Source organism: Hyperoodon ampullatus, assembly GCF_949752795.1.
Source record: "Hyperoodon ampullatus genome assembly, chromosome: 11".
NCBI classification, from domain to species: domain Eukaryota; kingdom Metazoa; phylum Chordata; class Mammalia; order Artiodactyla; family Ziphiidae; genus Hyperoodon; species Hyperoodon ampullatus.
Genome location: NC_136924.1, coordinates 85,949,769 through 85,977,417, shown reverse-complemented (window position 1 = coordinate 85,977,417; position 27,649 = coordinate 85,949,769). Strand labels below are relative to the sequence as shown.

Here is a 27,649-nt window from a genome sequence, read left to right as displayed (position 1 = left end):
AATTAAAGGATTAAGTTAGTTGACTTTTCAACAGGAATGCTAAAATTAATGTTTAAGATAAAACACTCTCTTGTCTACATAGGTTGGGAAAAGGAATCTGGGTCACATATGTGGATATATATTTTATTGGGTAATATGCTTCGTGGAATTGGGGAAACGCCCATAACACCCTTGGGGATTTCTTACATCGACGATTTTGCTAAAGAAGGACATTCTGCTTTTTATTTAGGTAATGTACAGAAAATATTAGATTTTATGGTTACTTTCCCTGGGTGTACCTTGAAATAACAGTGCTCCTAAACTTATTCTTTTACTTAAAAAATTATTTAGAGAAATATACTGTATTGTATTACTTTAAAAAATTGAATAAGAACCATGTATTATTGGCATTTGATAAAAATGTTTTGTAATATTTTTAGGTAATTTGTTTGCAGTAACAATGATTGGTCCAATCATTGGCTTTTTACTCGTATCTCTGTTTTCTAAAATGTATGTGGATATTGGATACGTAGATCTGAGTAAGTACAAGCAGAACAAGGTAACATGATAATGCTTTTCAAGTACATGACACCATTCTTTCAAATAACTGAATTCACTCTTTCAGTGGCCCTTTGCTGACTAATTGTCAAAAGTTACAAATAGGTAATGTGTTAATAAATAGAATAAAAATAAAATTCAGCGCCTATCTACATCAGGCTTTTACAACTAAGCACAAAATAAGAAAATTTAACAAACTTAAGATTACTTCACCCAAAATAATTGCAAACTAATTGCAGGTCTCTCAATATGCCTACTAATGTCACTTCCCCACATTTACCCTTTCTCCCGTCTCTATTTGCATAGTTCTTAAAGTCTTTTCCAATATGTGGCTCCTCTTCAGAGATGCCTTACTTCACCACTTCCTACTGGCCCCAAGTTGTGTCCCTATTAATCACCAAGAGCATGCCTTAATTGTAGCCCTTGTCACAATAAGCCATAAATATTTGTGCCACTGATCTTCCATCTCTTTTAGAACATAACAGTATGATGTCTGTCTTAACGTATGATAAGTAATTAGTGTTTAGAAATAAACAAATCTGATTTTCTATTTCACCAGGACTACATAGAGTAGACATCACAGCAGACCAACAATAACCACAATCTGAAAGTATTTTAATATAAAGCTAAAACGTGGACCTGATGGAATGTGTTATGTCTTCTATTTTGGATGTGTGAATTACAGTAGGTTCACATTCCAAGTGTTTCTACTCGATCATTTCCAGGTTCATCCTTGTTTTTATCACTAAGCACCCAGTAATAAATGGTTAAAGTCTTTAGAATGATAGATTTGTAACCTCTTTTCTATAGTTAGAAATCACTGCTCACAGTATTTAGGTCCATGGTGATCCCATTTCTAGCACTGAACTTCTAGACCTTATTATATCTTCTCTTATTCAGTTATGGGTATGATGTAAATGTATTGTGAAGTACATTTTGGCAAACTCCAATGCCAAAGGAGCCAACGAGATAACATAAGTGAATAAAGAGTGTTCGGTGTGGTGGTTAAACTTGGAAGAATTGGTGGTGGTGAACTGCCCTCTGCACACACCTGAAAGTGCATATATTGCTCAGCCTCAACCTATTCTTTTCATGAAGAAATTTGGATCCAGCATTGACAAAATCTTCTGATTGGTTTTCAAGAAAATCCTGGAATCCAGATTTTCATGTGGAAGTTTTCAATTTTTAAAACAATGTGTGAACAAAAGAAAACACTTTGGCAGGCTGTGTCTAGCCAGGTTATGACCTCTAGTTCCTATGTGTACACCAGGGATAGAACACAAAAAATGTTATCAAAATGACATTTCTGACGGATGATGAATAAGTACTTAGCATGTAGATGGAGTCACTGATTTTATCAATCATTTCTGCAGTCTGTCAGAGTTGCTGATTATGGAATAATATGAATATGTAAATCAATTTTAAACTCAGAGCTGTGTATATTTGAAAACCACTTCAGTAAACAGAATTAATAATTTATTTCTATATATCAAGTCAATGTTTTCTCACGTTAAAGAGTTTTCTTATAGATCAAAGCATAACAACACCATTATTGTGCTTCAAACATCTATGGTGTGTGTGTGTGTGTGTGTGTGTGTGTGATGCTTTCTTTTTAGAATGTTTATATTTATAAATTTAAATATATACTGAAACTTTATATTTACTGAAACAGCTCATTTATACTTGTTTAGATATAGCACATACATGGCACTCACACAGCTTTAAAGGGAAATATTATTGAAATAAAATGGTTACATTATCCCTAAAATTTAGAGTCTAAATTTTAAACTCAGATTTTCATTATATGTATATCTTCACCATTATCATCCTCTGTGCTGTCTGGGAGTTGGAAGTGCAGGTTCTGGGGGAAAAAAACCCACTAATCGCTCTGAGAATTTCTTGCGAAGTGCTGTAAATTTCATTGCTAGTGCTTTCTTGACCTCAGGAGATGGTGCCAATAGAAGTTTTCAGACAATGAGTATTATGCTTTCCATAAATGGCCCTTAAGTAGTTTGCAGGCTTCAATTGTTCAATGGTGGCCGCTGTTGTCATGTCACCAGAAAAGCCACCAAGTTCACACAGGCTCAGGCAATGACAACAATGTCATGACAGACTCCTGGACAAGAGCAATTGTAAGATGTCATTAAATGTTAGACTTACCCTTATTTCAAATATAAAAAGTGTGAAAAAAATAAAAGAGTGTCTCAGAATTGATGAAACATCATTTACTTTCTTCATCTATGGAGGACAGCAATTACTACAATTATTACCAGAAATTCTTGCATTTCAAAATGATTTTTGACTGGCTTCTTCTAATTCTTTATTCTAGGCACTATCAGAATAAATCCTAAGGACTCTCGTTGGGTTGGTGCGTGGTGGCTTGGTTTCCTTGTGGCTGGACTAATATCCATTATTTCTTCTATACCATTCTTTTTCTTGCCCAAAAATTTGGAGAAACCAAAGAAAGAAAAAGAAGCTTCAGTATCTTTGCCTGTGCAAAATGAGGAAAAGAGTCAAATGGCTCATTTGACCAAACAGGGGCAAAATGTTAGTGGAACTGTAGCTGGTAAGTATTTCACATTTACAGTCAATTTGGAATTGTTAATCCCAGTGAAAGGGAGGGGTGAATATTCCAAAATAATAAGTCATACTCAAGTCATCTAAATAAAGTTTGCTTTCTTTTTTACTAAATTTGGCTAAATTATTATTCTAAGATTCCTACTAAAATTTGTAAATATATTCTGAACACATATCAACTCTGAAGGGAAGGGGATTAGGCTTGTGGTCTTTAGCAGGGAGAAACCAATCAAAGGCTAAAAATATCTGTTATTTGTAAACCAAAGAGTATATATTCATTTCCAAATTACATAGTACAAACTATGAGGATTAAAAGGTCTTTCTTTCTCTTCTTTCCTTCCTTCCTTCCTTCCTTCCTTCCTTCCTCCCTCTCTCCCTCCCTCCCTCCTTTCCTTTCACAAATAGTACCAGGAAGCATACTATGCCCTGGTAATAGAATATTGCCTCTGTTTTCCAAGTATTTACAATATAATGGGGTTGTACCAAAAAATATATAGACAATTGCCATATAGTGCCTATATAAACAATTATGAGTGCCTATAAATTGGGCAACTTAACTGTTCTTAGGTGGAGACATGGACTATGGAGAAGGAAATCAGAGGAAGTTTCTCTCTAGATAGAGTAAGATTATTTTCTTGGTAATTATATAGAAAAAAATTGCTTACCTAAATATTAATAAATGAAGTACAAGCAACAGTAGTAGTTAAGGTTATTGTAGTCAGTCATGTGAATAAGAGCCCTCCACCATTTGATAGTGCCCTTCCTTTCAAACATAAGCCCCGAGGGCTAATGGAGAACAATTTAGGAACAGTAATTTGGGGAACGATCCAGCAGCAGTCAGAGCAAGATAGTTGAAAAAATGTTAATAGTGCACTTTTCAGATTGCACAGAAATGGTGGAATAGTAAGAGTCAAAGCAGAGCAATGCTTGAACCCTTGACAACCTTTTCAAGTTGAAGTTGAAGTGACATTAGAGCTTGTCAGGTGGAGCCCAATTTCTCCCTCTCATCAGTTCTTCCCCTCACTCCTTTTATTGTTACTTTCTCCTCTCCATCACTCTAATCCGAAAGCAATGGTGTGACTTGTATTGACTCATGAGAGAAGACTTAAATTTTCAGTCACATTCGTAGCTTGAAATTGGCCATGATGGGAGAAGTTACCACCATTTATTACCGAAATTGGGAAATACTCAAATCAACGTTGTTTTCCCAAGAATCAGTTGTTAAAACATTTACGAGCATACCACTGATTTAGGAGTCTTTGAAATTTAACATGCACACTAAAAATACCATTCCAATAAATTTTCATTTGGTCTATGCTATTTTCACACTGCAGCAAATTAAATCCATAAAAAGTAGTGGATTATCTAAAAATAAGGAACGTGGTGACTGTGAGCCTCCCCCAAATGGAGGGGATAATGAAGATGCAAAAATAGGGCGATTGTAAACATGATCTGTGTTATCAACTGTTTGTAAGATAGTGACCAAAATAAGATAGTAAAGAGGTTCTTAATTATGTGCTATTAGGAATGGATGAAATAACTAACAACATTTAGTCAGAAAATAATATATCTAATTTGAGTAGAAACAAGACTAGTTGGTTAGAAAGAAATAAAGATATCAGTTCATTACAAAAAAAATTTATAAACAAGGAAAATTGTCCAAAAATGAGCAATTGCTTTCTGAGATAGTCAGCTTAATGAGTTGTTTATTGATCCGATTATTGAGGATATATAGTGGATCATGATTGTGTAGAAGTTCAGATGACATCCACGTTCTCACTCACCTCAAAAACTCAATGATTTGGTGAGCCCATATACCCTATTTCTTTTGATCAAACATCACAACTCACTTAGAATGACTCACAAGTCAATCGTCCTTCCTGATTGGGGAGTCCCATGGAGAGAAGTTTAGCATTTTGACCTAACAATTTAAAATGTTATTTATTCCTGCTATACACTTCCTTACATCTTCTTTTTTCTCCTTCTATGCCCTTGGCCCTTATCTTTTTTCTTGTTATTATAAGCAGATGAAACTATTTCTTAGTTACCATTAGATAGAAAGTTTGGCTCTGACCATATCTAATGGAAACTTTTAGAGATCTACAGTACAAGATCTTTCAAAGTCCACACCATCCATAACTCAGTAACCATATCTGGTTCTGTCTTGCTAGATTCTGATACTTCCCACTGTTTTTCTAAGTGGTTTCTTCCACTTTTAACTCCCATTACAGCTGATTAACCTGATGATCATAGACCCAGATCACATAATTCTTGCTAGGTACGGAAGTTATGGATTTGTTACACACCTGTTTGTAGGCATGGGTTTTTTGCCCTACTGTTGTCATAATGTCACTTGAGACACAATATGTCTTTAAGAAAGCTGATGGATAATACTGCCAGATTTACTGAGGCAGTATTTTATGGTAGAAAAGCTATGTACCAGGAAACAAGAGATCTGAATCCTGGTACTAAATTGAGCTTTATGATTTTTGAACCTTAGTCTTCTTATTTCTGTGAGCTTTGGATTATACTATCTTTAAGATAAATTTCCAGTTAATAATTATATTATTAATATAATGATTATATTATTAAGTGCTAATAAAAAAGAGACATGGCATTTCATTAACTTTTGTTTCTTGAGTGCCTAGCATATTGCCTAGTACCCAATTAAAAACCAAACGTTTGCTAAATGAATGAATAAATGAACTAATGATGTATGCAGTTGTATGGTAGAATGCTAAGAATAACCAAATATGAGGCAAACAAAGCACTTACTAAAACAGCATGTATGTTTGATCCCATTTTGGAGTAATATGAACTAACTAAATAAATATTAATGCACATATGGAAAAAATTGAAAGAATTTTTTTTAAAAACTGTTAGTAGGATTGCAGGTTATTCTGACTTTCTGTGCTATATATTTATGGAATTTTAAATCTTATATAAATTATATTTACAAGATTAAGATATTAATGTATATGTAAGCTGCATTATAATATTTTCTTTCTTTTTATGTTTTTATAGGTTTTTTCCAGTCCTTGAAAAACATCCTTACCAATCCCCTGTATGTTATAACATTATTTTTGACACTGCTACAAGCCAGCAGCCATATTGGAATTATTACTTATGTCTTCAAATATGTAGAACAGCAGTATGGCCAGTCAGCATCTGAGACTAGCATTTTGTTTGGTAAGACCTGTTTATGTTTGCTTGATAAATGTTATGCTACTGAGTCACTGAGCTCCAAGAGACATTTTGTTGTGAAGGCAATTTCACATTTTATTAAATATAATTTTCATTTATTTCTTTCAAATTTTATCAAATCGATGGGTCTTGTGATATCATCATTGTTCTGCATTTGAAGTTACAGCTCATGTTATTTTTGAGGAGATGAATTCCTGAAGGAAAAGTGACATGAGAATGGAACATGTAGATATGATATCTGCATAACTGGATCTTATAATCTAGTGCTGAGCTTCTGAGGCAAATCCTTTTGTAATGTAATTATTATACTTCTATCCTTCACGGACTTTGAATCAGGACCCAGATACTTACAAAAAATAGGACATTGATGTTTCCAGGAGAAAAATCAATTTAAATACATCATTGGTATCTATATAGTTCAATACAAATCTCATATTTTAGAGAGGTTTTTTGCTACAGTATCTGTTTCCAATGACACATGGAGACTTCTTTATGAAGGAAAGGTTTTCTCATATTATTCTTTTCCTACTCCCTGTATAAGATAAGATTCTTAAGAGCAGTAGAATACCCAGTACATGACCCAGCACATTGTAGAAACCCAATATTTGATAAGTTAAGCTGAATTTATCAAGTGATATATGAATAGGTCATAAGTAAACAAGAAAAAAATAATTCTGTAGGACGTGCTTATTGAACTTAAGATAAAAGTTAAAACTGTAAATTTAACTCCTAATAAAGTTCTCAGCCTAATTTTTTTGTTAGAGGGATCTTCATCTTTAATCAATCTTGGAAGACAATGAAATAGAAAAGTTATAAGAGGAATCAACTATTTTTAACATCACATATAGACCTGTTTATCATCTTAGGGTATGTGTGTGTTTAGATGAATAAAGAAGAGATATTAATTTAAGTTTTCAATTCTAAACTACTGGGCAAATTTGTAGTAAGTTTTAAGGATGGGAACTCTTCATTTTAAGGAAATGCAAAGGATTTTAGATGGTAGGATAAAAGTCTCAGAGTCAGGAAGATGATATTTTGTTGTTGTTTTTCCGGGAGGGGACAAAAAGCACCTTATAAAAACCATATGTTCAGACATACAGATATTCTCAGTCACTGACTTTTGCTACTGAGGAAACTAAACCTTCAGCACTGGCAGGAAGAAATTATTTTTTTCTCCCCCACATGGTGCACTGACCCTCTACCTCCATCCTGGACTTCCAGCCTTCTATTTAAGAAGTAATAAGATAGGATGATTTTGGTTGATATACAGTGTTTCATGTGTAAAGACATTCAGAATAACCATATTTATATAATTAATTTTTTCCTCTTACTTCTAGGATTCATAACCATACCAACTTTTGCATCTGGAATGTTTACAGGAGGATATATCATTAAAAAATTCAAATTTACCTTGGTTGGAATTGCAAAATTTTCACTTTGTAGCCATACGTTGGCCTTCCTATTTCACCTATTAAATTTTGCACTAATCTGTGAAAACAAATCAGTTGCTGGACTAACCTTGACCTATGATGGGTTTGTATATATATCAATATACCAATTGCACAATATATAAACCATCCAATGTAAAAGAAAGTAAGGCAAACAAGGCAGATGGCAATTTAACTAAACTTTTAACCGAGAGAAATTTCAATTTATAAATTCTTAAAACGTTCATTTCTTAAGATCTCAAAAAGTTCTTGGGCTTCCCTGGTGGCACAGTGGTTGAGAGTCCGCCTGCTGATGCAGGGGATACGGGTTCGTGCCCCGGTCTGGGAAGATCCCACACGCCGCGGAGCGGCTGGGCCCGTGAGCCATGGCCGCTGAGCCTGCGCGTCCGGACCCTGTGCTCCGCAATGGGAGAGGCCACAACAGTGAGAGGCCCGCGTACCGCAAAAAAAAAAAAAAAAAAAAAAAAAAAAAGTTCTTTTTTTTCCTTCCTTAAAGAAAAGCCATATAGTTTGAAATAGTAATAGTTATTATTTATGGGGTGCTTACAATGAGTGATGGGTACTTTTATCCCCATTTTATAGATAAGGAAAGCAAGGCTTAGAAAGATACACAGATTACATGTCTAACAATGTTAAGATTCTGACTCAGATTTGAAGGTTTTGACTCCAAAACTCTTAATCCTAACCACTATGATCTTGGATGAACCATGAGAGAAATATAAATGACATTTTCCAAAAGTGACTGAACAATCTTTATCTGCAGTTAATTTTGATGTTTAACAATTATCTTTATAAGAAAACCAGTACATTGCACTGAATTCTCCTTTTTTGCAAGCTAATTCTGTTTCTTCTGGTATTGTCTTCATTAGCAGTAGAATTGATAAATACTGTATACATAATGGCATATTAGACCTAGAAAACTTTTACTTTTCATTATTATCACGCATTGTGCAGTATACCTAGTACTACAGTCTCTACCCCAAATCAAGGGCAAGATTCCTGTGCAGATTTCTCATCATCTCCTGAATATAGCCAACAATTTAAGTTTAGGAAGGTTCACTTTCAAGCAACAAGCAAAGATCCTGGGATCACAGTTTAGTAACCAGGTTCCTTAGCACTGCTTATTGTTGGCTTTGAGCTTTTAAACTCTGGGTCTTACGAGGTGTCAATTTGAACCTGTCGAATCTTCCCACATTTGCTTACCTAAACATCCTGTTCTTGGAGGCTTGCCAACTTAATCTTGAATTATCTCCCCATTCCCTCCTAATCCTGTTTGTTGTTGAATATTCCTATTGACCACCACTCACTCTGGTATATCAAAATACAGAGTACCTAGAACATTGAACTTTAGAGGGAAGAGAATCCTGGAGATTATGCAGCCCGACCCTCTTATTTCCTCTTCCTTTGTTAGTTGAGACCCGGAGAAACTGTGACTTATTTGAAGTCATACAGTGACTCCAGAAAGATGCTACTTCACAGCACAAGCATACAGGCTTTAACCTAAAGCCAGTTCCCTGAAACAAGCACAGTAACTGTGCTATCTATTCAAAAGAAGGCACCTAGAGTTCTACGGGCTTTTTTCATTCAATAAAATTTCACTGAGTGCGTCCTTAAAGGTCAAAAAATTTATAGGATACCTCAGTGCCCTCAAGGAACTCATAGTCTAAGTGATGGCTATTAACAGAATCAATATATTTAGCATTTATGAAATGCTAGTCACTGGGGTAAGTTTTTAGAGTATGAATTACTGTAGAGGTTCTCAGAATGTGGTCTGAGAATCTACAGGGGTCCATGAGACTTTTGCAGATGGTCAACAAATTCTAAACTATTTTTATATTAATACCAAGATAGTATTTTTCTTTTTCATTCTCATTTTCTAATGAGTGTATAGTGATATTTTCTTTCTTTTTTCATTTTTATTTTATATTGGAGCATAGTTGAGTAACAACGTCATGTTAGTTTCAGGTGTACAGCAATGTGATTTAGTTATACATATACATGTATTTATTCTTTTCCAAATTCTTTTCCCATTTAGGTTATTACAGAGTATTGAACAGACTTCCCTGTGCTTGTATAGAGATATTTTCTAAGGCTACAAGATATGTGATGATAATATCAGTCTGTTGGCTAAGGATATGTGTGCTTGCACATTCTCATGTACTAAATTTTTCTTATTATTAATCTCTAGTAGAGTATATCTATCAATAAGTAGAACCCACTTGAACAAAAACCCTTGGGGTCCTCAATACTTTTCAAGAATGGACAGGCTGCTGGGAACAGAAAGTTTGAGAACAGCTAAATTAACTTTTTTCCAAAAAAATTTCTATGAGGATTTATGACTTACAAATAGCAAATCTAATTTTAGAAAGAGTAGTCACATTGCTGTGAAGTGGCAGACCTAATGTGAACACAGGACTGTCTGATTGCAATGTCTGAACTGAGTCATTAATCATTATGCTAAATCACTCCCTGTCCATCGTGAGTTCCCAAGCAGGATTAGGTATTAGATGCTTTTAGTAAAATTATTGATTACAGAATTTCTGAATCTACCTTCTTCTTTCTTCATGAAAATTACTTTCTCATTCAAAGATAATTTATCAAGATTTTTACCAAAAAACAAAAGAAAATTTTTTTAAATCTATAAGCAGAAAATTAATTATTATGAATAATCCATTTAATAATTTTAACCATATTATAAGATTATATGTTATAAATACAATGATGTTTTACAGTAAATAATTATAAACTTTGTTTTGGTTTCATTTAAAAAGCATATGAAGTTTTTCTCGTCTTTCTCAACTGATTCTATTATTCTTGATTTTTAAAAATTAATCCTTAAGGATTCTGCTTTGACCAGGTTGAATCCTTTCCTTGTGTAGTTAAAATATAGATTTAAAAATTCAAACTAGTTAATTAACATTCACAGATTCATGAGACTTTACAGTGAGCTGGGAAGAACCTTAGTCTAATGCCATTACCCTACTGAACGGAAACCAATTCTCAGAAAAATGAAGTGATTTTTGAGGAATTTTTTGACCGAATCTCAAAGACCTCTTGTCTATGTCCTACCTATCCTCTTTGGTTTCTTTTTTATGTTTTACTTTTTCTACATCATAAATCATGTCTGGGTAAAGATAAAGGGTGAAAAAGTTAATAAGCACTAAAAATAAACTTTGCCATTTTGGACAAGCAAAATATCTCTATTTAATTTAAAGACAACCCTTTCCCTTATTTCTCATTTCCTTTTCGTCTCTCCTCCTTCTTTTCCTTTCCCTTCCCTTCTCTTTTTTTCCTCCTCCTTCCTTCCCCCTCCCTCCCCTCCTCCTCTTCTTCTTCTCCTTCTTCTCCTTCCTCTTCTTCTTTCTTCTTTTCTTCTTCTTCTCCTTCTTCTTCTTCTTCTTCTTCTCCTTCTCCTTCTTCACCTTCTCCTTCCTCCTCTTCTTCTTCTTCTTCTTCTTCTTCTTCTTCTTCTTCTTCTTCTTCTTCTTCTTTTCTCTCTCTTCTCATATATATGTCTATCATATATTTCCAGAAATAATCCAGTGGCATCTCATATAAATGTACCACTTTCTTATTGCAACTCTGACTGCAATTGTGATCAAAGTCAATGGGAACCACTCTGTGGAGACAATGGAATAACTTACGTATCACCTTGTTTAGCAGGATGCAAATCTTCAAGTGGCAGTAAAAAGTCTGTTGTGAGTATTACTTTTTACTTTCTTCTCCTTAATCAAAACTGCAGATTTGATTTAACTTAAACTTTGATAATTACTTACCAAATGTTTCTACAACTAAGGTCAGCAGTAAAAAGACAGAAAAAGATTCCCATTATTGCTTGTCATTGTGATGGCTGTGATGTGTAAACAAAGCCTCACATAAAACCCTACTTGAGACACAAACAGGTTTTTCTGTTGCTTGAATTCTCATGAGATTACTCCCACCTTTTCTTCTTGCGTTTATAAGACTATGACCTTTTGAAATTTAAAAACATTTATGATTTCTAGGAAGCACCTCATTTGACTAAAGGATATGATTTCCATTAGGTTGGAAGTACTTTACCCTTCAGATGCTAGGGGAAAATCCTGAGCCAACCCCTTGTCAATCTAGGTGCCTTTCCAGGACAACCATCTATATGCAATCTTGCATATAGATTCTGGAGAGTTTATCTTGAGGCTCAATACCCTTTTGACTTTCCAAGAAATTAATCAAGGCTTCATGCTCACTTGACTGTCCAATTGTTGGCTTCCAATTTTGATTTTTTTCAAGGTCGGCACTTCTCCTACGCAGGATAACTTAATATTCTGCTTGCCTATTGCTAACATCTCCCATAGAAGTGCCACTGTCTTCTTCACTCAAAATATCCCCTTCCATGCAAATTATGAGTTCTCCTCAATCCCCCAAGTAACTTCCAATAGCTGGGCATCAGATATGGTGTTCTCTATTCTACTTCCAATCCACTGAATAACTCACAAAGTTGAGGACCCATTTCCTGGGCCCTTTTCCTATCACCAATATTAGCAATATTATCATCTATTATCATTGCTCTCTACCACATCCTCCTGTCTTTGATTTTCAAACTTTACCATCATTTTCTTGCCCATAGTCCTACTAACTGCATTAATGAAGGTCACTGAGAACTTTGAAGAACTTTGAAGAACCTAGATTCTTTGAAGCTGAGTCATAAATTTGCACAAAAGTGGCCCAAAGACTATACTTAAAAACCCATATCTCATATGCATGGCTACAGTGCCTTTCATTGAGAGTGCCCCATTTAATCTATGGTCCCACCTTGTCCATGTGTGAAGGGCTGGAAGAGACATGATGTTAGAATCCTAAAGAGAGCTCTGTCTACTATGGAGACATCATCTTCTTAATACTTTACCATTTAGGGACCACTGCAGAGTTCTTTTACCAAATTCTTAGTAATAAGTCATCCCTTCTTAATCACTCAAAATAATGTCCTTTGTACTTAAGTTTGGTTTCATTGGCTGATAGGCTTGCTACATAAAGAATTTCTCCATACAATTCTTAGTAAAAAAAAGTAAAGCTTGGTCATCAGATAAGTATGAATTCAAATTCTTCCCCAGTTCCTCCTTCAGTAATTGGTCTTTAGCATTAATGGGTTCAAATTTCCCTTAAACCTTAGTTTAGCCTAGACTCAGAACAGAATTTATTAAAGCCATCTAGCTACATAAACTGCCTGCCAAATTAAATTTCTAAAATCATTTGTTCCTAAATTTTCTCCAGCTGTGTTCTAACCTTTAGGGTATTCTGTTGTGTTGAACCTCTCTGGTAATGGCATCATCTATCCTATAATCTGTCATTATGCAATCAGATGTTGTATTTGCTGGCCAAAGTGGAATTCTAGCATCCGTGCCTGGTCCCTTCTGCCCTGGAATTTGCCCCATTCGAATGGGTGGCTCTAGACCCAGGTCTGACCCCTCAAAAACTACTATATTTTCTGGATTCCCTAGGCAATCCTACCCAGGGAGTGTCACTAACACTCTGTAGAGCTTTTTAAAGAGAGTAAGTAGATGTGCTATAGAAAATAAAAGTGAGTGGTAGAGAGATATTTAAACATTTTATATTGATGAGAAAATAATTTACAGAGTTTCAGACATTACTTTTTTCTATTCTTTCCTAATTTTTAATTTAGGGATGTATGAGAAGTTAATAGTAAATTACATTTTCTTGTCTAGAAAGGAATCCAGGAAACTATTTTGCCTTTCAATTCTTAAACAACTGTATTGTTAGAATGTTTTCTTTAAAAACTGTAAATATTTTAGCTTAGATGAGTGAGATGTCTTTAAATATAATAGAATATATTTATAGCCCAGTCATATTTTGTAAATATATTCTGTCATATTTCAAAAACTATTTTTCAGATGTTTCATAACTGTAGTTGTGTGGAAGTAAATGGTTTCCAGAGCAGAAATAACTCAATGAAGTTGGGTGAATGTCCCAAAACTGATCAATGTACAAGAAAATTTTACGTTTATATAGTAGCGCAAATATTTATCTTTTTTTCTTCTGCATTGGGAAGCACCTCAAATATCATGCTGGTTTTTAAGTGAGTATTACTTTTTAAAAGCATTTTTACATATATTAGACTATAAACACACCTAATAATGTGCATATTTTTCCATAATATATTTGGAACACCAATTCATATTTTGTTACATTTAAATTTTCTAAGAGTGCATTTTCTTAGGATTACTGTGATACTTCACTACCATAATTAATAATAATTTTGCCTTGGCCGTTGCCACTACAAAATCTAGATTCTGTACTTTCTCCTCTTAATGAGAATTTTAAGACAGAGACTGATCGACAACTGCCTCAATGTGAAAGAATTCCCGTTGTGATTCTAAAAGAACTTCTCATTTTGAGATGCCTTATATCCTGTTCGGCCTGTCAGACTGAATCACCTATTGATTCCATTGAAAAAAAAATTTGGGAACCAGATCACATAATATAAACAGTCTATGATATTCCAAAGTTTTTAATCCTAGCTAAAAGAATGGCTTTTGACCTAGTCTCTCAAATACCCTCGTAGAGAAAAGAAAAATACATGAGCAATATTCATTATTTTCTTCACTGATTAGACAAATATTTAGACCACACTTGGTGAAGAATACTCCATGGTGAATAAAACAGATAAAATACCTGTTCTCATACAGTTTAGAGTATAACAGGGAAGACTTATGTGAGGCAAATAAGCTTAAAAATAAACACGTAATTACAAATTGTCATTAGTACTACTAAGAAAAAAAGAGTGCTATTAAAGGGAATAAAAAGGAGAAACAAATTTAGGATTGAGGTGAGGAGCTGTGAGGAAGAGGACTCAGAAAATACTTCTCAAAAACAGTGACACAATCTAAACGTCTAGAGGGTATGTTAAAGTTAGCAAGTGAAGAACTTTACAGGGAGAGGGGCTATGTGCCAATGCCTCAAGGCAGGAAAGAACTGATGTGTTTGAGGAGTGAACAGAAGCCAGTTGGTTGGAACATACTGAGTGAGACAGATGGCACAAGGTAAGACTGCGGGGTTAGGAAGGGAGTAGGTAATACAAGGCCTGTTGGTGAAGTTAATCATTCAATCACCCAAAAGTGAAAGCATATAAAGACTTGCATGTAGGTATTAAAATATATATGTGTAAATATGGTGATCTGGGTTAACCTCTAGTTATACTTTTAAGACATAAGTAGTTAGCAACAGGTTCATGGTCAGCCAACAGCATGACATAGAAGGGAAAGAAAACAAATGTATTAATGTTTTTTAAAATGAGTATAAAGCTATAAATTGAGACTATAGTTGTTTAAATTCCACAATGACCCTTAAATCTTGTCAAATTTTTTATACTAATTTATTCCACAGATAAAGCTCTACCTTAACATAAAATACTGTCTACTCTAAAGGAGAAGCTTTCCATATTTGCCAAATTACAGATTCATTAAATTACAGGAAGTTGTCTCAAAACTCCAAATTAGCTTGCATCTCAACAAGTCTTGGCTTCTTAATTTAAATTTTTTCATGAGGAGAACGAGAATTTTAGAGAAAACTGTTACAACATTGATGATAATTTTATCTTAATAAGAAAGTGATAAGATCAACATTACCGTTTATCAAAAACATTTATTGATTTCTCACCAACCTTCGATTTTATTGAAAGAGAACTTTTGTGAGGCAGACTGTGGAATAAAAATATAAACTTCAGTCTATTAATGATTTCCCGATGCTTACATCATAAGGCTCTTATTAAAACTAGACTAAGCAGGAGTGTTGATATTTACACATTCAGTATATATGTTAGGCACTGTTCTAGGGGCCAAGGATGGAACTGTGAACAAAAGTGATAAGGGCCCTCCTTTCATTAGCTTTCAGTGGGGGTGAGGGATGGGAGAGTGGATGGGTGTAGGAGAAGAAACAATAAATAAATAAGCATGTAAATACATAAAAAAAGAAGTGTTAAGCATTAGGAAGAAAAAATCAGAGTAAAAATATAGAAAAGGTAATAAAATTTTAATGCTTGGAAATACAAATGACAGGAATGAGGAAGGAATTCTTTGTACTATTCTTGCAACTTTTCTGCAAGAAAAATTAATTTCAAAAAATTTTTCAAAATAATTTCAAAAGCATTTTTTTACAACACTGTTTCAAAGAGATGGTAGTTTCAGATTGTTCTCTCCCAAGAATTTGAAAGCTCAACCAACTCTGTGAATCTTTAAAAATTGGACAGGAGTTATAGAAGATGACTCATCATAAGAGCCCCTTTCCTCTTAGTAAAAGCCACTCTCTCTGCAAGAATAGTTAAGTTATGAAGAAATCCACATATTACAGAATAATTGAGGCTAAAGCTATGCTCTGGATGTGCATGATAAACATCCTACTTCACTTCTACAAAGTGTGGTTAGTCTACCAAGTGCTTTTCTGGGGCTTTTACTCAATCACCTGTCTGAGCCATTGAAAGAGATGGATCACCAAACTAGACCACAACATTCCATGAGCATCTGAACCTCCAGCCTCACCAGGTCAAGGGCCTGCATCTCCAGTAAAATACAATTAGCTAATCACCATGCATCCAAAAATATTAAACATTAAGAAGCCTAATAGCCAAGGCTTTAGTACATTGCTCAGGCCCTCGGCAGGGCCCTCCATCCCTACCTTCTGGTGAGGAAGGAGGCGAACTTCATCTTCACTAACCAGGGTTTTAATTACCCTCTGTCTCTGTAAATTGCAATGGCAGGGTCTGCTTTAGGATCCCCATTCCACTGTCACCACAGCCTGACTTGATGTGCTCCCAGTGTGGGAAAGGGGAGACCATAGATGAGAATAACCTGATGAGGAAAAAAAAAAAAAAAGGAAAAAAGAAAAGCAAAGAAAGAAGGGGTGGAGAAGCAGTACTAATTCAGATACCTTCCACTGAAAGTCATTTGATGAGACCTGAATAAAGATTGAGGGTACAAATCATGCAGATATGAACAGGTGAAGAGCAATCCAGGGAAGGTAGCAGTGGAGGTAAAAGTCCTGAGGTGGAACATACTTGACATGTACAAGACCAGGAGGACTGTACGAAGAAGAAAGAGGTGAGAAGTACAATGAGAGAGTAAGCATGGTGCAGATAACACAGACCCTGTGGATCACAGTAAAGACCTTGGAGTTTACTCTCATTGTATTAAGAAGCCAGCAGAGAGATCTGAGCAGTAGGATTATACAACTATCTTATCCAATTAGAAGATCACTCTGGCTGTTGGGTGGAGAATCTGTCTTTGGGAGGCAAGAACAGAATCAGGGAAAACAGAAGGCTATGATAGGAGGAGAATCCATCCTGAGAAATGTTGATCAAAATACAGAGCTGACCACTATCAGATTGAGGTTAGACTCATGCTGCAGTGACCAATACTTTACATGATAAAAATGTGTGTGTGTGTTGAGTGTGCATGTAAGTATGAGCATAAGGGTCTGTAAGTGTGCATCCATGTGCATGTAGGAGTGTGTGTGATTGTCATTGTATATGGGTGTATGTGTGTTGTGTGTCATTATATCACATAAGTCTATCATTTCCATTGAGTTGTCTAAGATTTCAAGTTCCCTTTCAGGAAGATATTATCACTATCCCCAAGTCCGCTCAATTCTCCTACGCACTAGCCCTCTCCCTGGGCAAAACTACAAGTTGATAACAAACATCTCAATTTTGCTTCTATTGCATCTGGCTTGTAAGCCAAATGCATCCTTTAAAAAATCAACTTCAATGAAAAGTGACACTTCAGGCACTTGTCACAGAGAATTCAACCAGGAACAAACTGCATTCTCTCTCTTCCCAAAAGCCCTTTTAAGAAATCTGATATTTGAGAGAGACAGCTAACTGGACTAGTTAACTGTCATGGCTGATTCCCTCATGACAATTTCCTCAGGGAAGAAACCACCTCTTTGAATAACATGACCTCATCTACTTACTGGCATGGCTTCACTGCCCTCAAGGATAGTGTTTTGTGTCTTCAGCTCGGCTAGTGGAAGTGTCCCTGTCTTTTGCAAAAGCAGAGAAAAAAACCCTCTCTATTCATTTTCTCTCTTAATACATAACTCTGCTGTGTTTAATTTTTATTATGCTATGTTTAATTTTTTATCCTGTTTACTTTTTTTTTTTTTTTTTTTTCCGGTACGCGGGCCTCTCACTGTTGTGGCCTCTCCCGCCGTGGAGCACAGGCTCCGGATGCGCAGGCTCAGCGGCCATGGCTCACGGGCCCAGCCGCTCCGCGGCATATGGGATCCTCCCGGACCGGGGCACGAACCCGTATCCCCTGCACTGGCAGGCGGACTCTCAACCACTGCGCCACCAGGGAGGCCCTATCCTGTTTACTTTTATAAGCTTTCTTGAATACTTTTGAGAATCTCACTCAGGGGTAGCTCTCCTACAAGGCTTAAGGGGCAATGTTGTGTAAAGAAAATTGAGGTTTAGAGGGCTAGCTTATTACATTGTATCCTCACAACATACAAGATAAGACTACTTAGCAGATAAGGAAACTGAGGCTAAGAGAGGTTGAATGACTTATCTAAGGCATTTAGTTACTATGAAACATGATTTATCTCTTTATATCAATAACAAAGACTAGCATAGAGTCTCCTAGGAGGCACATGGCAAATGTTTGTTGAATGACTAAATTTATTTATCTCTGAACACATACAGTCATTCAAGAAAAAAATAAACCTTTGTATCAGTTAATTCAATATTTCAGTAAAAACAGAACTTCTGAGCCTCAGTCACCCTCCCCCATCTTGCCACTGCAGTCAGATAATTTATTTTGCTTGATATGTATTAGGTTATTACAGAGTTGGTTGTATCATCAGCTCATTGAACATAGAAATATGGAATTGTGGAAATAACTTTCTAAATGCAAAAGTGAGTTAAATTTTAAGAGAGGATACAAGTGTATTTGCTACCTTTAAAATGACATTTAAATACACTAGACAGTAGAATACAGATATCTTTTTTGACTTTCCTGGTTATATTATGTAGTTTATGAATCATATTAGTCAACTTTTCTGTTAACAGCAATGATAGAAATGAAGTAGTAAAAAGAGTTCTTCTCAGACCAAGACCTACATAAAAGTATTTGCTCTCTCATATGGCAGGTGTCAACTGAATAGATCACACGAAATCAGTCTTCATAGATATTATAAAGTCTATTCCAACCAGTATCTCAGGATTTCCTAAGGATCAAATGTGGAAATGTTTGTAAAACTGTCTTGAAATTGTAACACATTGAATAAGTAAAGAAATAAGAACTGTTAATATCATTCAGATGTTTGCCTTCTAAAACAACTGAAAATATAACTTTAAATAATATCCACTCTTCACTTGAGGATTTTCATTAGATCATGAAGAACAACACTGAGAAATGCTTTAATATTTAGCTCAATCTGGTATTTTAGAGATGCTTAATGTTGCTTTGCCTTTATCTTATTTCAGAAATGTTGAACCTGAACTGAAATCACTTGCCATGGGTTTCCATGCACTAACTATTCGAACACTAGGTATGATAAATATGTAGATGATAAATTCCAGGTATAAATTTTCATGTCAAAGCTCAAAGACTGAATGTAATTGATTTCCAATTATCAGAAAGTTTCTTTAAAAAGGTATAAGTAAAATATCATTTTAATGTTTGTGGTAAATGAAAAATAATGACATAAAGGAGAACTAAATGACCTAAGAGAGAATTTCATTGTCAGTTCTATTTAGAATCAATCTATAAGAACAAGGCATCATCATATTTGTATTATATCCTTTCTAAAACAAAGATCAGTGGTCTCCAAGAATTTAATTTAAGACTTAGGAATATTCCTTCCCATATGCAGAGTGCAGGACCTTCCTTCTATGCTGAGGGGGGGTAATGCCCAAAACAGCTCAGGAGGCCTGGGAGATTGTGCAAAACAACAGATGAGGACTTTCACAGTCCCTCAGACTAGTTCTCTGAGGCTGGGGCAGATAACCTTTAATAGAAATTTAAAATCCAGAAGGGAATGGGTGTTACTGAACTCAGGTTTGGCTGTTTCCTGTTCAAAAGCCAATTTTTGAGAGGCAAGTGTTGGTAGAAAGGAAAATTGCTTTAATCAGAAAAGCCAGCAATCTAGGGAGAAGGCAGACTCATCCCAAAACCATCTCTGAAGATTCTGCTCAGCCATGACAGTTTTTAAAGGGAAAAAGGGGGAATAATCTCAGTTAATTATTAATGTAGGAGGTCAGATTCTTCATCAGTTTTTCACTTCATGCAGACCTGCTGACTACTCCTGATCTTCCTTTGGATGCTACCTTGCCCGTGTGGTCTGCTTGCAAGTTTGCTAAGGGGGCACTGGGGATAGAGAGTCAATCATTTTTTAATTACTTAATTCTTCATTCCTACTTCTTTTAATCTAGGAAAAGAAGCAACAGGTTAGGCAAGGCATGGTGTGCATTAAGTAGAGCACAAGTCAGGAGTTAGGTTAAATGTTACCTAGTGATCTGATTTTTATAATTAAGGTTTAAGGGGAACAGAAATAGACAAACAGAAAAGGAGCAAAAGAGCTGCTTGTCAGACATCATTCCATTCCATTCCATGGGATTAGGGATGAAAGTCCATCTTCTATAATTTCATGCCCACATAGGGCACTGTATTCTTAAAGTGGAAGATGTTGACATCGACCTGTAGTATCTTTTTGCTGATAATTTTAGTTGCCCACCTACATATACAGGCAGAGTAAACTACAATTATTTTGATGCCCACAAAATATAGATTATCATGAGCAATAATGTTAATCCCATTATCTGAAGCCAGTTCTTAGAATTGTGCTAGCCATAGATGGAGCAGCTTATGGCATGGCTATAGTCTGGTCATTAGGCGGTTAGCTTTTTTTCTTTGGTGGCAGTTACGGTATCTGCAAAACAACTCAGGGATGTACATCAGACGCTGGAAAGATTCTGTGACTCTGTTGTCCTAATCATTAACTGCTTGAGCTTGCTCTTTTGTGACTCAGGAAGGCCTGGGAGACTTCATCTTTTCTACAAACAAGAGGCAGGGGACATGAAGGGACCTTTGTACTTGCAGAGGCCCACAGGGTTCTGCTTGGTTTCATGGGAACTAAAATTCTAGAACTGAGCATCTTGGAATGGGGAGTGATCTGAATGAAAGAAAGCTCAGAAAGTTGTGTTTTGTTGTTGTTGCTGTCAAATAGTAATACTATAGAATCTAGAGGCTACAGGCCTATTTCTAAATATTCAGATGAGGTGATTAGTACAAGATTTAAAAAATTATCCTTTTCCCTTTGTTGCCATTTGCCATTTATACCATACAGTTTTCTCTTGTTAGCTTAACAACTTCTAACCTAACCCCTGTGCTACCACTTTTTAAGACCTGTTAACATTATATGCTTATTCCTGGGAAGTAGGAAAAGGACATGATTGCTCTAGGAATTGGGGTAGGCAACTGATCATGGCCTGGAGGCAACCACTGATGGCTGAAAGAAAAGGAAATAGGAGGGCGTCAATCCTTGGGACTCTTGCAAGCAAAAGAAAGAAGCATAACTATGGCCAAATTACAATAGAGCAGGTGTCCAAGTATATTTGGGAGAAAATCACAGATCCTCAAAGGTAAAAGGAGAAAATATAAAAGGTATGGGAGAGAAGGAGAAGATGGAGGTACTGCAGGATGATAAGGGCTGTGAGTGAGCTACAAAGTGCTAAGAGTTCTAAAGAGGATAGTTATTTCCAGCTGGCAGGAACAGTGCAAACTTTATGGAAGAGGATCATACAGTTGGGATCATACAGTAAGTAGTTTTTCAGACTGCCTTCTTTCAGTTAGCTATGTGCATTAAAGTTTCTACCTTGTCTTTTGTAGCTCTCTGTCCAATCCTGGCAGTTCATCTAGATCCAATGGAGATGCTTCACTCCTAGAATCTAAGCCATAGAAGTTAGCAGATAGAAAGAGGATTTGGGGAGCTAGTACTCCTTCTGATATGCTGAAATGAGATTGAGAATAGAAGAAGTTCCTCTAGAGACGTAAAATAGAAAAAAAGGAATTTTGCTATTCTGATTGTGAGCATCCTATTTTGATACATCCAGTATATGGCCCAATGGAATCTAACTCTTCTAGGGGAGAAATACATACTGAGGACCAAATGTCCAGTCACAAACAACTGTCTGAATACAATGTAAATTGTGGAAGGTATATTAAACTGAAATAGGTATTTGGAAAACAAGTTATCTGAAGTTTTAAATTTTCAATAATATAAGACCAAGTTTGTTACCTGAAACATTTAATTCATTAAGTTTGATCAAAACAGTGCTATTTTTATATAAGAAAAATAAATTGTTGGCACATATTTTTCATTTTTCAAAGGAATGGCTTAGATTTGTAGAAACCTATGAATTCCTAATCCAGTTTCTCAGTAACAGTTTTCCTCAGATATATTCGTCTCAGACACCAGTTCCTTGACATTCTAAGATTTCTCACTCTCAGAAAACTGAGACTGTAAAAGTAAATGGAATTGGCAAAACTGTAAACTATGAATCACTATCATTTTTATGTAACAATATAAAATTTGAAAATTAGCATATCTCTAAAATTTGGTCAAGTTACCAATGCTTAGAATTAGGAATCAATGTCAGAGTTTATTAAAATAACAGTAAAAGCAGATGGGCACTTCTGCTATAAGACAACATGTGTGTTCCTGAAAATCGTCAAATTCTGCAAAATCATACACTACAAATAAAAACTGGGTTAGGTACAGGCCACTGGAGAGACCTAGGCATCATTATGATCAGAACATCAACAGAAGCAAAATTCAGCACCACAGGCCCTTGGACAGCCCAGGCTGCTTCAGGAGGTATTAAAAATGAACAAAATCGGGCTTCCCTGGTGGCACAGTGGTTGAGAGTCCCCCTGCTGATGCAGGGGACACGGGTTCGTGCCCCGGTCTGGGAGGATCCCGCGTGCCACAGGCTGGGCCCGTGAGCCATGGCCACTGAGCCTGTGCGTCCGGGGCCTGTGCTCCGCAATGGGAGAGGCCACAACAGTGAGAGGCCTGCATACCACACACACACAAAAAAAAGAATACAATCAATGGAGAGAAAATGCTTCATGACTCCAAGAAGGTGGGAGTGGAGCCCTGAGGCAAAAAAAAAAAGCACAGCCTAGCACTCAGTGAAGCTGGGCCTGTGCTTCTCTGGGGAGGAAGTCCTAGTGTTGGCATTCACCTTTTTTTTAAAGATTTTGTTTGTTTGTTTGTTTTTTTAGATGTTGGGGGTAGGAGTTTATTAATTAATTTATTTATTTTTGCTGTGTTGGGTCTTCATTTCTGTGCGAGGGCTTTCTCTAGTTGTGGCAAGCGGGGGCCACTCTTCATCGTGGTGCACGGGCCTCTCACTATTGCGGCCTCTCTTGTTGCGGAGCACAGGCTCCAGAGGTGTAGGCTCAGTAGTTGTGGCTCACGGGCCTAGTTGCTCCACAGCATATGGGATCCTCCCAGACCAGGGCTCGAACCTGTGTCCCCTGCATTAGTAGGCAGATTCTCAACCACTGCGCCACCAGGGAAGCCCCCACTTTTTAATTTACGTCAAAATAGAGTTGAAAAATCTCTTGCCTTTGCAGCAATTGAGCTGAGAGATTTTCCCTTTCCCTGTGAAGTTATAACTCTACTCCTGCTATTCTAGCTGTCCTTGCCTAAGAAAAATTACATATGAACCAATATAACTTCTATGTTTTACTGACAACATTATACTTTTTACCAACCAGGCTTAAGTTAATTGGCATTATAAGAAGAACAATGTACAGGCATATAATCTTCCTTCTTCCCTATGTGTGTTGGCATGGTGAGGGTAGATAAAAGATGTCTATACTATTGTATGTGATTTAAGCTTTGGAGATTCCTCATAGTCTTGATTCCGGAGTAGAATTAGGCCAAATCAATGGACAAGTCCTCCAAAATTTGGAATTTCTACATAATCCAAAATGTATCAGTGTGGAATATCATTGTTTCCTTTGAAACATGTTCCTTGGGTTGACATCTTCTCACCTCATGTTGCAGGAGGAATTCCAGCTCCTATATATTTTGGGGCTCTGATTGATAGAGCTTGTATGAAGTGGTCTGTCAACAACTATGGGAAGCAAGGGTCTTGTCGGATATACAATTCCACATTATATGGGTAAGTTGTCATAAATATATTTCATTAATTGATTTTTCCTTTGACTATGTTAATTACTAAAGAATGAGATATTTTCAGTGTAATAATAATATTAGGAATTATAGCTACCATTTAATAAACTTTGTAAACAACTCAAAGTTATAGAATTAATTCCATTCAGTTAAACCTAATAATTGTTCAAAGTATCTTTTGCATAAAGCTTCTCAACATTTAGTTAATAGTTATGAGGTGAGTGCTTCCCAACCAACCATGTCAGTGGTCATCAATCTTTCCTGCTCATTAAAATCACCTGAGGAGCTTTAAAAAATATTAATTTTTTTTTTCTTTCTTTTTTTTTTTTTTTTTGACTGTGCCATGCAGCTTGCAGGATCTTAGTTCCCCAACCAGGGATTGAACCCGCACCCTTAGCAGTAAAAACATGGAGTCCTAACCACTGGACCACCAGGGAATTCCCCAAAAATGCTAACTTCTATTTTGAAATCCTTATTTCAATTTTGATTTAATTGGTCAGGGGATGTGGCCTGGGGAATGGGAGTTTTAAAATCTCCTTAGGTGATTCTAATGTTCAATCAAAGTTGAGAATCCTTGGAATAGACCATGTGTACTAGGTAATTTTATGTGGCTTTGTGAAAATTTTTCAGAAGACCACAGGGCAGGGCTTTGTAGACAGCAAGGCTATAAGGTAAACATTGGCTCCTGGTTCAATATAAATGGATTCAATCTGATTATCTCACAGTCAGTTCATTTCCTTTATAATCTGTTCTCATTACACATGAACTAATCTGTCTCTGAGAAAGTTAAACATTCCAAATATACCTTATTTTACGGATAGCACTTGGGCAGATCATGAACCATCCTTAGTTTCTGTGGGTTAACAGTCCTTTAAAAATAATCACACACTTCTTATGCTCCAATCAAAAGAATCACTGAAATTGCTACCTCAATATTTTTATGTAAGATTTCAAACATCATTTTTTAAAGGCCTTCTGCATACTGAAGAGCAACACTGTAAAGTGTTTTACCCAATTCCAAGTAAAAACTGACTTCTTTTTCTCTTTTCACAGAAATACTTTCTTTGGCTTGACTACATGCTTAAAACTCCCAGCTCTTGTTTTATATGTTGTATTAATTTCTGTTATGAAGAAAAAAAATCAAGGAAAAGATATCAAGGCATCAGAAAATGAAAGAAAATCCGTGAACGACGTGAACTTAGAACCGTTAAGTAGTGATGCTGGAGTGGACCATGAAACACATATTTAAGGGGAGAAAAAAATTCTTCTGCCGCTGTGTTTTCAAGGAACATTGTATTAATTGAGTAGGATGTTATTTTTGAGCAGTTCCTGGTCCTTTCACTGACAATTTTCACATTCTATACTAATGATGGAACAATGAATCACCTATGAATTTATGACAATGAAACAAACTATAAATGGGGAAAAAATGGGAGTACTCATTGTTAAGGTGTGGCTATGCATTTGTGGTTAAGATTAGAATATATGATCCATACAAATTCAAAGTGAAAGGTATGGTTAAGATGTAATAGAAGAAAAAGTATTTGCTCAGGTAATTGTAATGCAATAAAACCGGTGACTAGAAGATAGGTAGAGGTGAAAAAGGAAGAAAGAAATTAATAGTCTAAATAAGAAGAAAAGCTTAATACCTTTCTTTTTAAAACAAGAACCAAAACCAGTTTGGACCATGTTACTCAAGCCTAAAGTCTAGTATGATGGAGGGCTTATGCTATCATGACATCTGTCATTCATGTATTAAGTCATATATTTCCCAGACCATATTAATTTCTAATTTGACTATCAGCACTTGATACATCTTCTTCCAACCTCTCATTAAAATACTGCTGAAGAAATAGGACTAATAGAAAATTTCCAAACTGCAATTGTCAGACAACATATTACAGAAAGTGTTAAGTTTCTTTCAAGCCTATGGAAATGGATTAAGAAACGCTGACATTAACTTGAGAAAGCAAAGCCCATTTAAAAGATGTGTCTTCATTTTGTTTGTCTGCTCTCTGGCAGAAATGGAGTCTGCACCAAATCATTTACCAAATCTCTCTCAATTGCATATCTTTTTGAGTGTCTGTGTTTGGTGCACAGAGATCTTTCACACCTTCACAAGTAGGACAAGAAGTAGAGTGAATGAGAACAAATATTTGAATACTGCATTTGATAGTGATGGCAGCTTTATTATAGTGAATGCTAGAAGTTGTAGTTTTTATTCTGAATAGCAAAAAAAAAAAAAAAAAGTGTGGGTCATCAGAATCACCTGTGAAACATTTTTAAAAAGAAACCACAATCACACACCCACATGAGATTCTGATTCAAAATATTTGTGATACAGCCAAGACATCTCCTTTAAAAAAAAATTCACATAGAGCCCTTGATAAAGAGATACAAAAAAACAAGCCACGTGACAGGAGAAGATATTCCTGAGTATACCAAAGTCACACAACATGAATGCTTGCTAGAATCTTGGAATTACACTGGAAGTTATATATATTAACCTATTCTCAAACAATAAACCTGAGAAAAGATTCATTAATCACAAAAGCAGAAATTTGGAAAAATCACCCACAGCTGGTTACTATGTGACAGGTCTGATGGGATCTTGTATCATTAAAAAAAAAAGACAGAAAATTACAGAGCTGTGTTTTAAAACATTGCAGAGAAAATAAAGGCACTATCTTGAATATTTATTTATTTACCAATTATCAAATGTCAAAAATCTGACAGGTAAAATGAAATATAACAGTAAACAAAAACAAAGAATTACACTATCTCATGGAGCTTACACTTTTTTTAAACATCTTTATTGCAGTATAATTGCTTTACAATGGTGTGTTAGTTTCTGTTTTATAACGAAGGGAATCAATTATACATATACATATGTCCCCATATCTCTTCCCTCTTGTGTCTCCCTCCCTCGCATCCTCCTTATCCCACCCCTCTAGGTGGTCACAAAGCACTGAGCTGATCTCCCTGTGCTATGAGGCTGCTTCCCACTAGCTATCTATTTTACGTTTGGTAGTATATATATGTCCATGCCACTCTCTCACTTTGTCCCAGGTTACCCTTCCTCCTCCCCATATCCTCAAGTCCATTCTCTAGTAGGTCTGTGTCTTTATTCCTGTCTTGCCCCTAGGTTCTTCAGGACCTTTTTTTTTTTTTAGATTCCATATATATGTGTTAGCATACAGCATTCGTTTTTCTCTTTCTGACTTACTTCACTCTGTATGACAGACTCTAGGCCCATCCACCTCACTACAAATAACTCAATTTCATTTCTTTTTATGGCTGAGTAATATTCCATTGTATATATGTGCCACATCTTCTTTATCCATTCATCTGTTGATGATCACTTAGGTTGCTTCCATGTCCTGGCTATTGTAAATAGAGCTGCAATGAACATTTTGGTGCATGACTCTTTTTGAATAATGGTTTTCTCAGGGCATATGCCCAGTAGTGGGATTGCTGGGTCGTATGGTAGTTCTATTTTTAGTTTTTTGAGGAACCTCCACACTGTTCTCCATAGCGGCTGTATCAACTTACATTCCCACCAACAGTGCAAGAGGGTTCCCTTTCCTCCACACCCTCTCCAGCATACATATGGGTCTTGTTTTTGTATCCATTCAGCCAGTCTATGTCTTTTGGTTGGAGCATTTAATCCATTTACATTTAAGGTAATTATC

General features: G+C 35.8%; 1 protein-coding gene across 1 annotated transcript in view; it reads left to right on the top strand.

Annotated features, from left to right (window-relative positions):
* SLCO1B3 (solute carrier organic anion transporter family member 1B3) overlaps positions 1-25,206 on the top strand; it is a gene marked incomplete at both ends in the record, with an annotated part of 62,919 nt that extends 37,713 nt beyond the window's left edge. The window contains 10 exons of the mRNA XM_079714872.1: positions 83-229; positions 420-518; positions 2,867-3,103; positions 6,139-6,303; positions 7,656-7,851; positions 11,299-11,464; positions 13,652-13,836; positions 19,237-19,301; positions 23,829-23,946; positions 25,011-25,206. Of these exons, the coding sequence (XP_079570998.1) occupies positions 83-229; positions 420-518; positions 2,867-3,103; positions 6,139-6,303; positions 7,656-7,851; positions 11,299-11,464; positions 13,652-13,836; positions 19,237-19,301; positions 23,829-23,946; positions 25,011-25,206 (1,574 nt within the window). The remainder of the gene's footprint in view (positions 1-82; positions 230-419; positions 519-2,866; positions 3,104-6,138; positions 6,304-7,655; positions 7,852-11,298; positions 11,465-13,651; positions 13,837-19,236; positions 19,302-23,828; positions 23,947-25,010) is intronic.
* Positions 25,207-27,649: the final 2,443 nt, after the last annotated feature.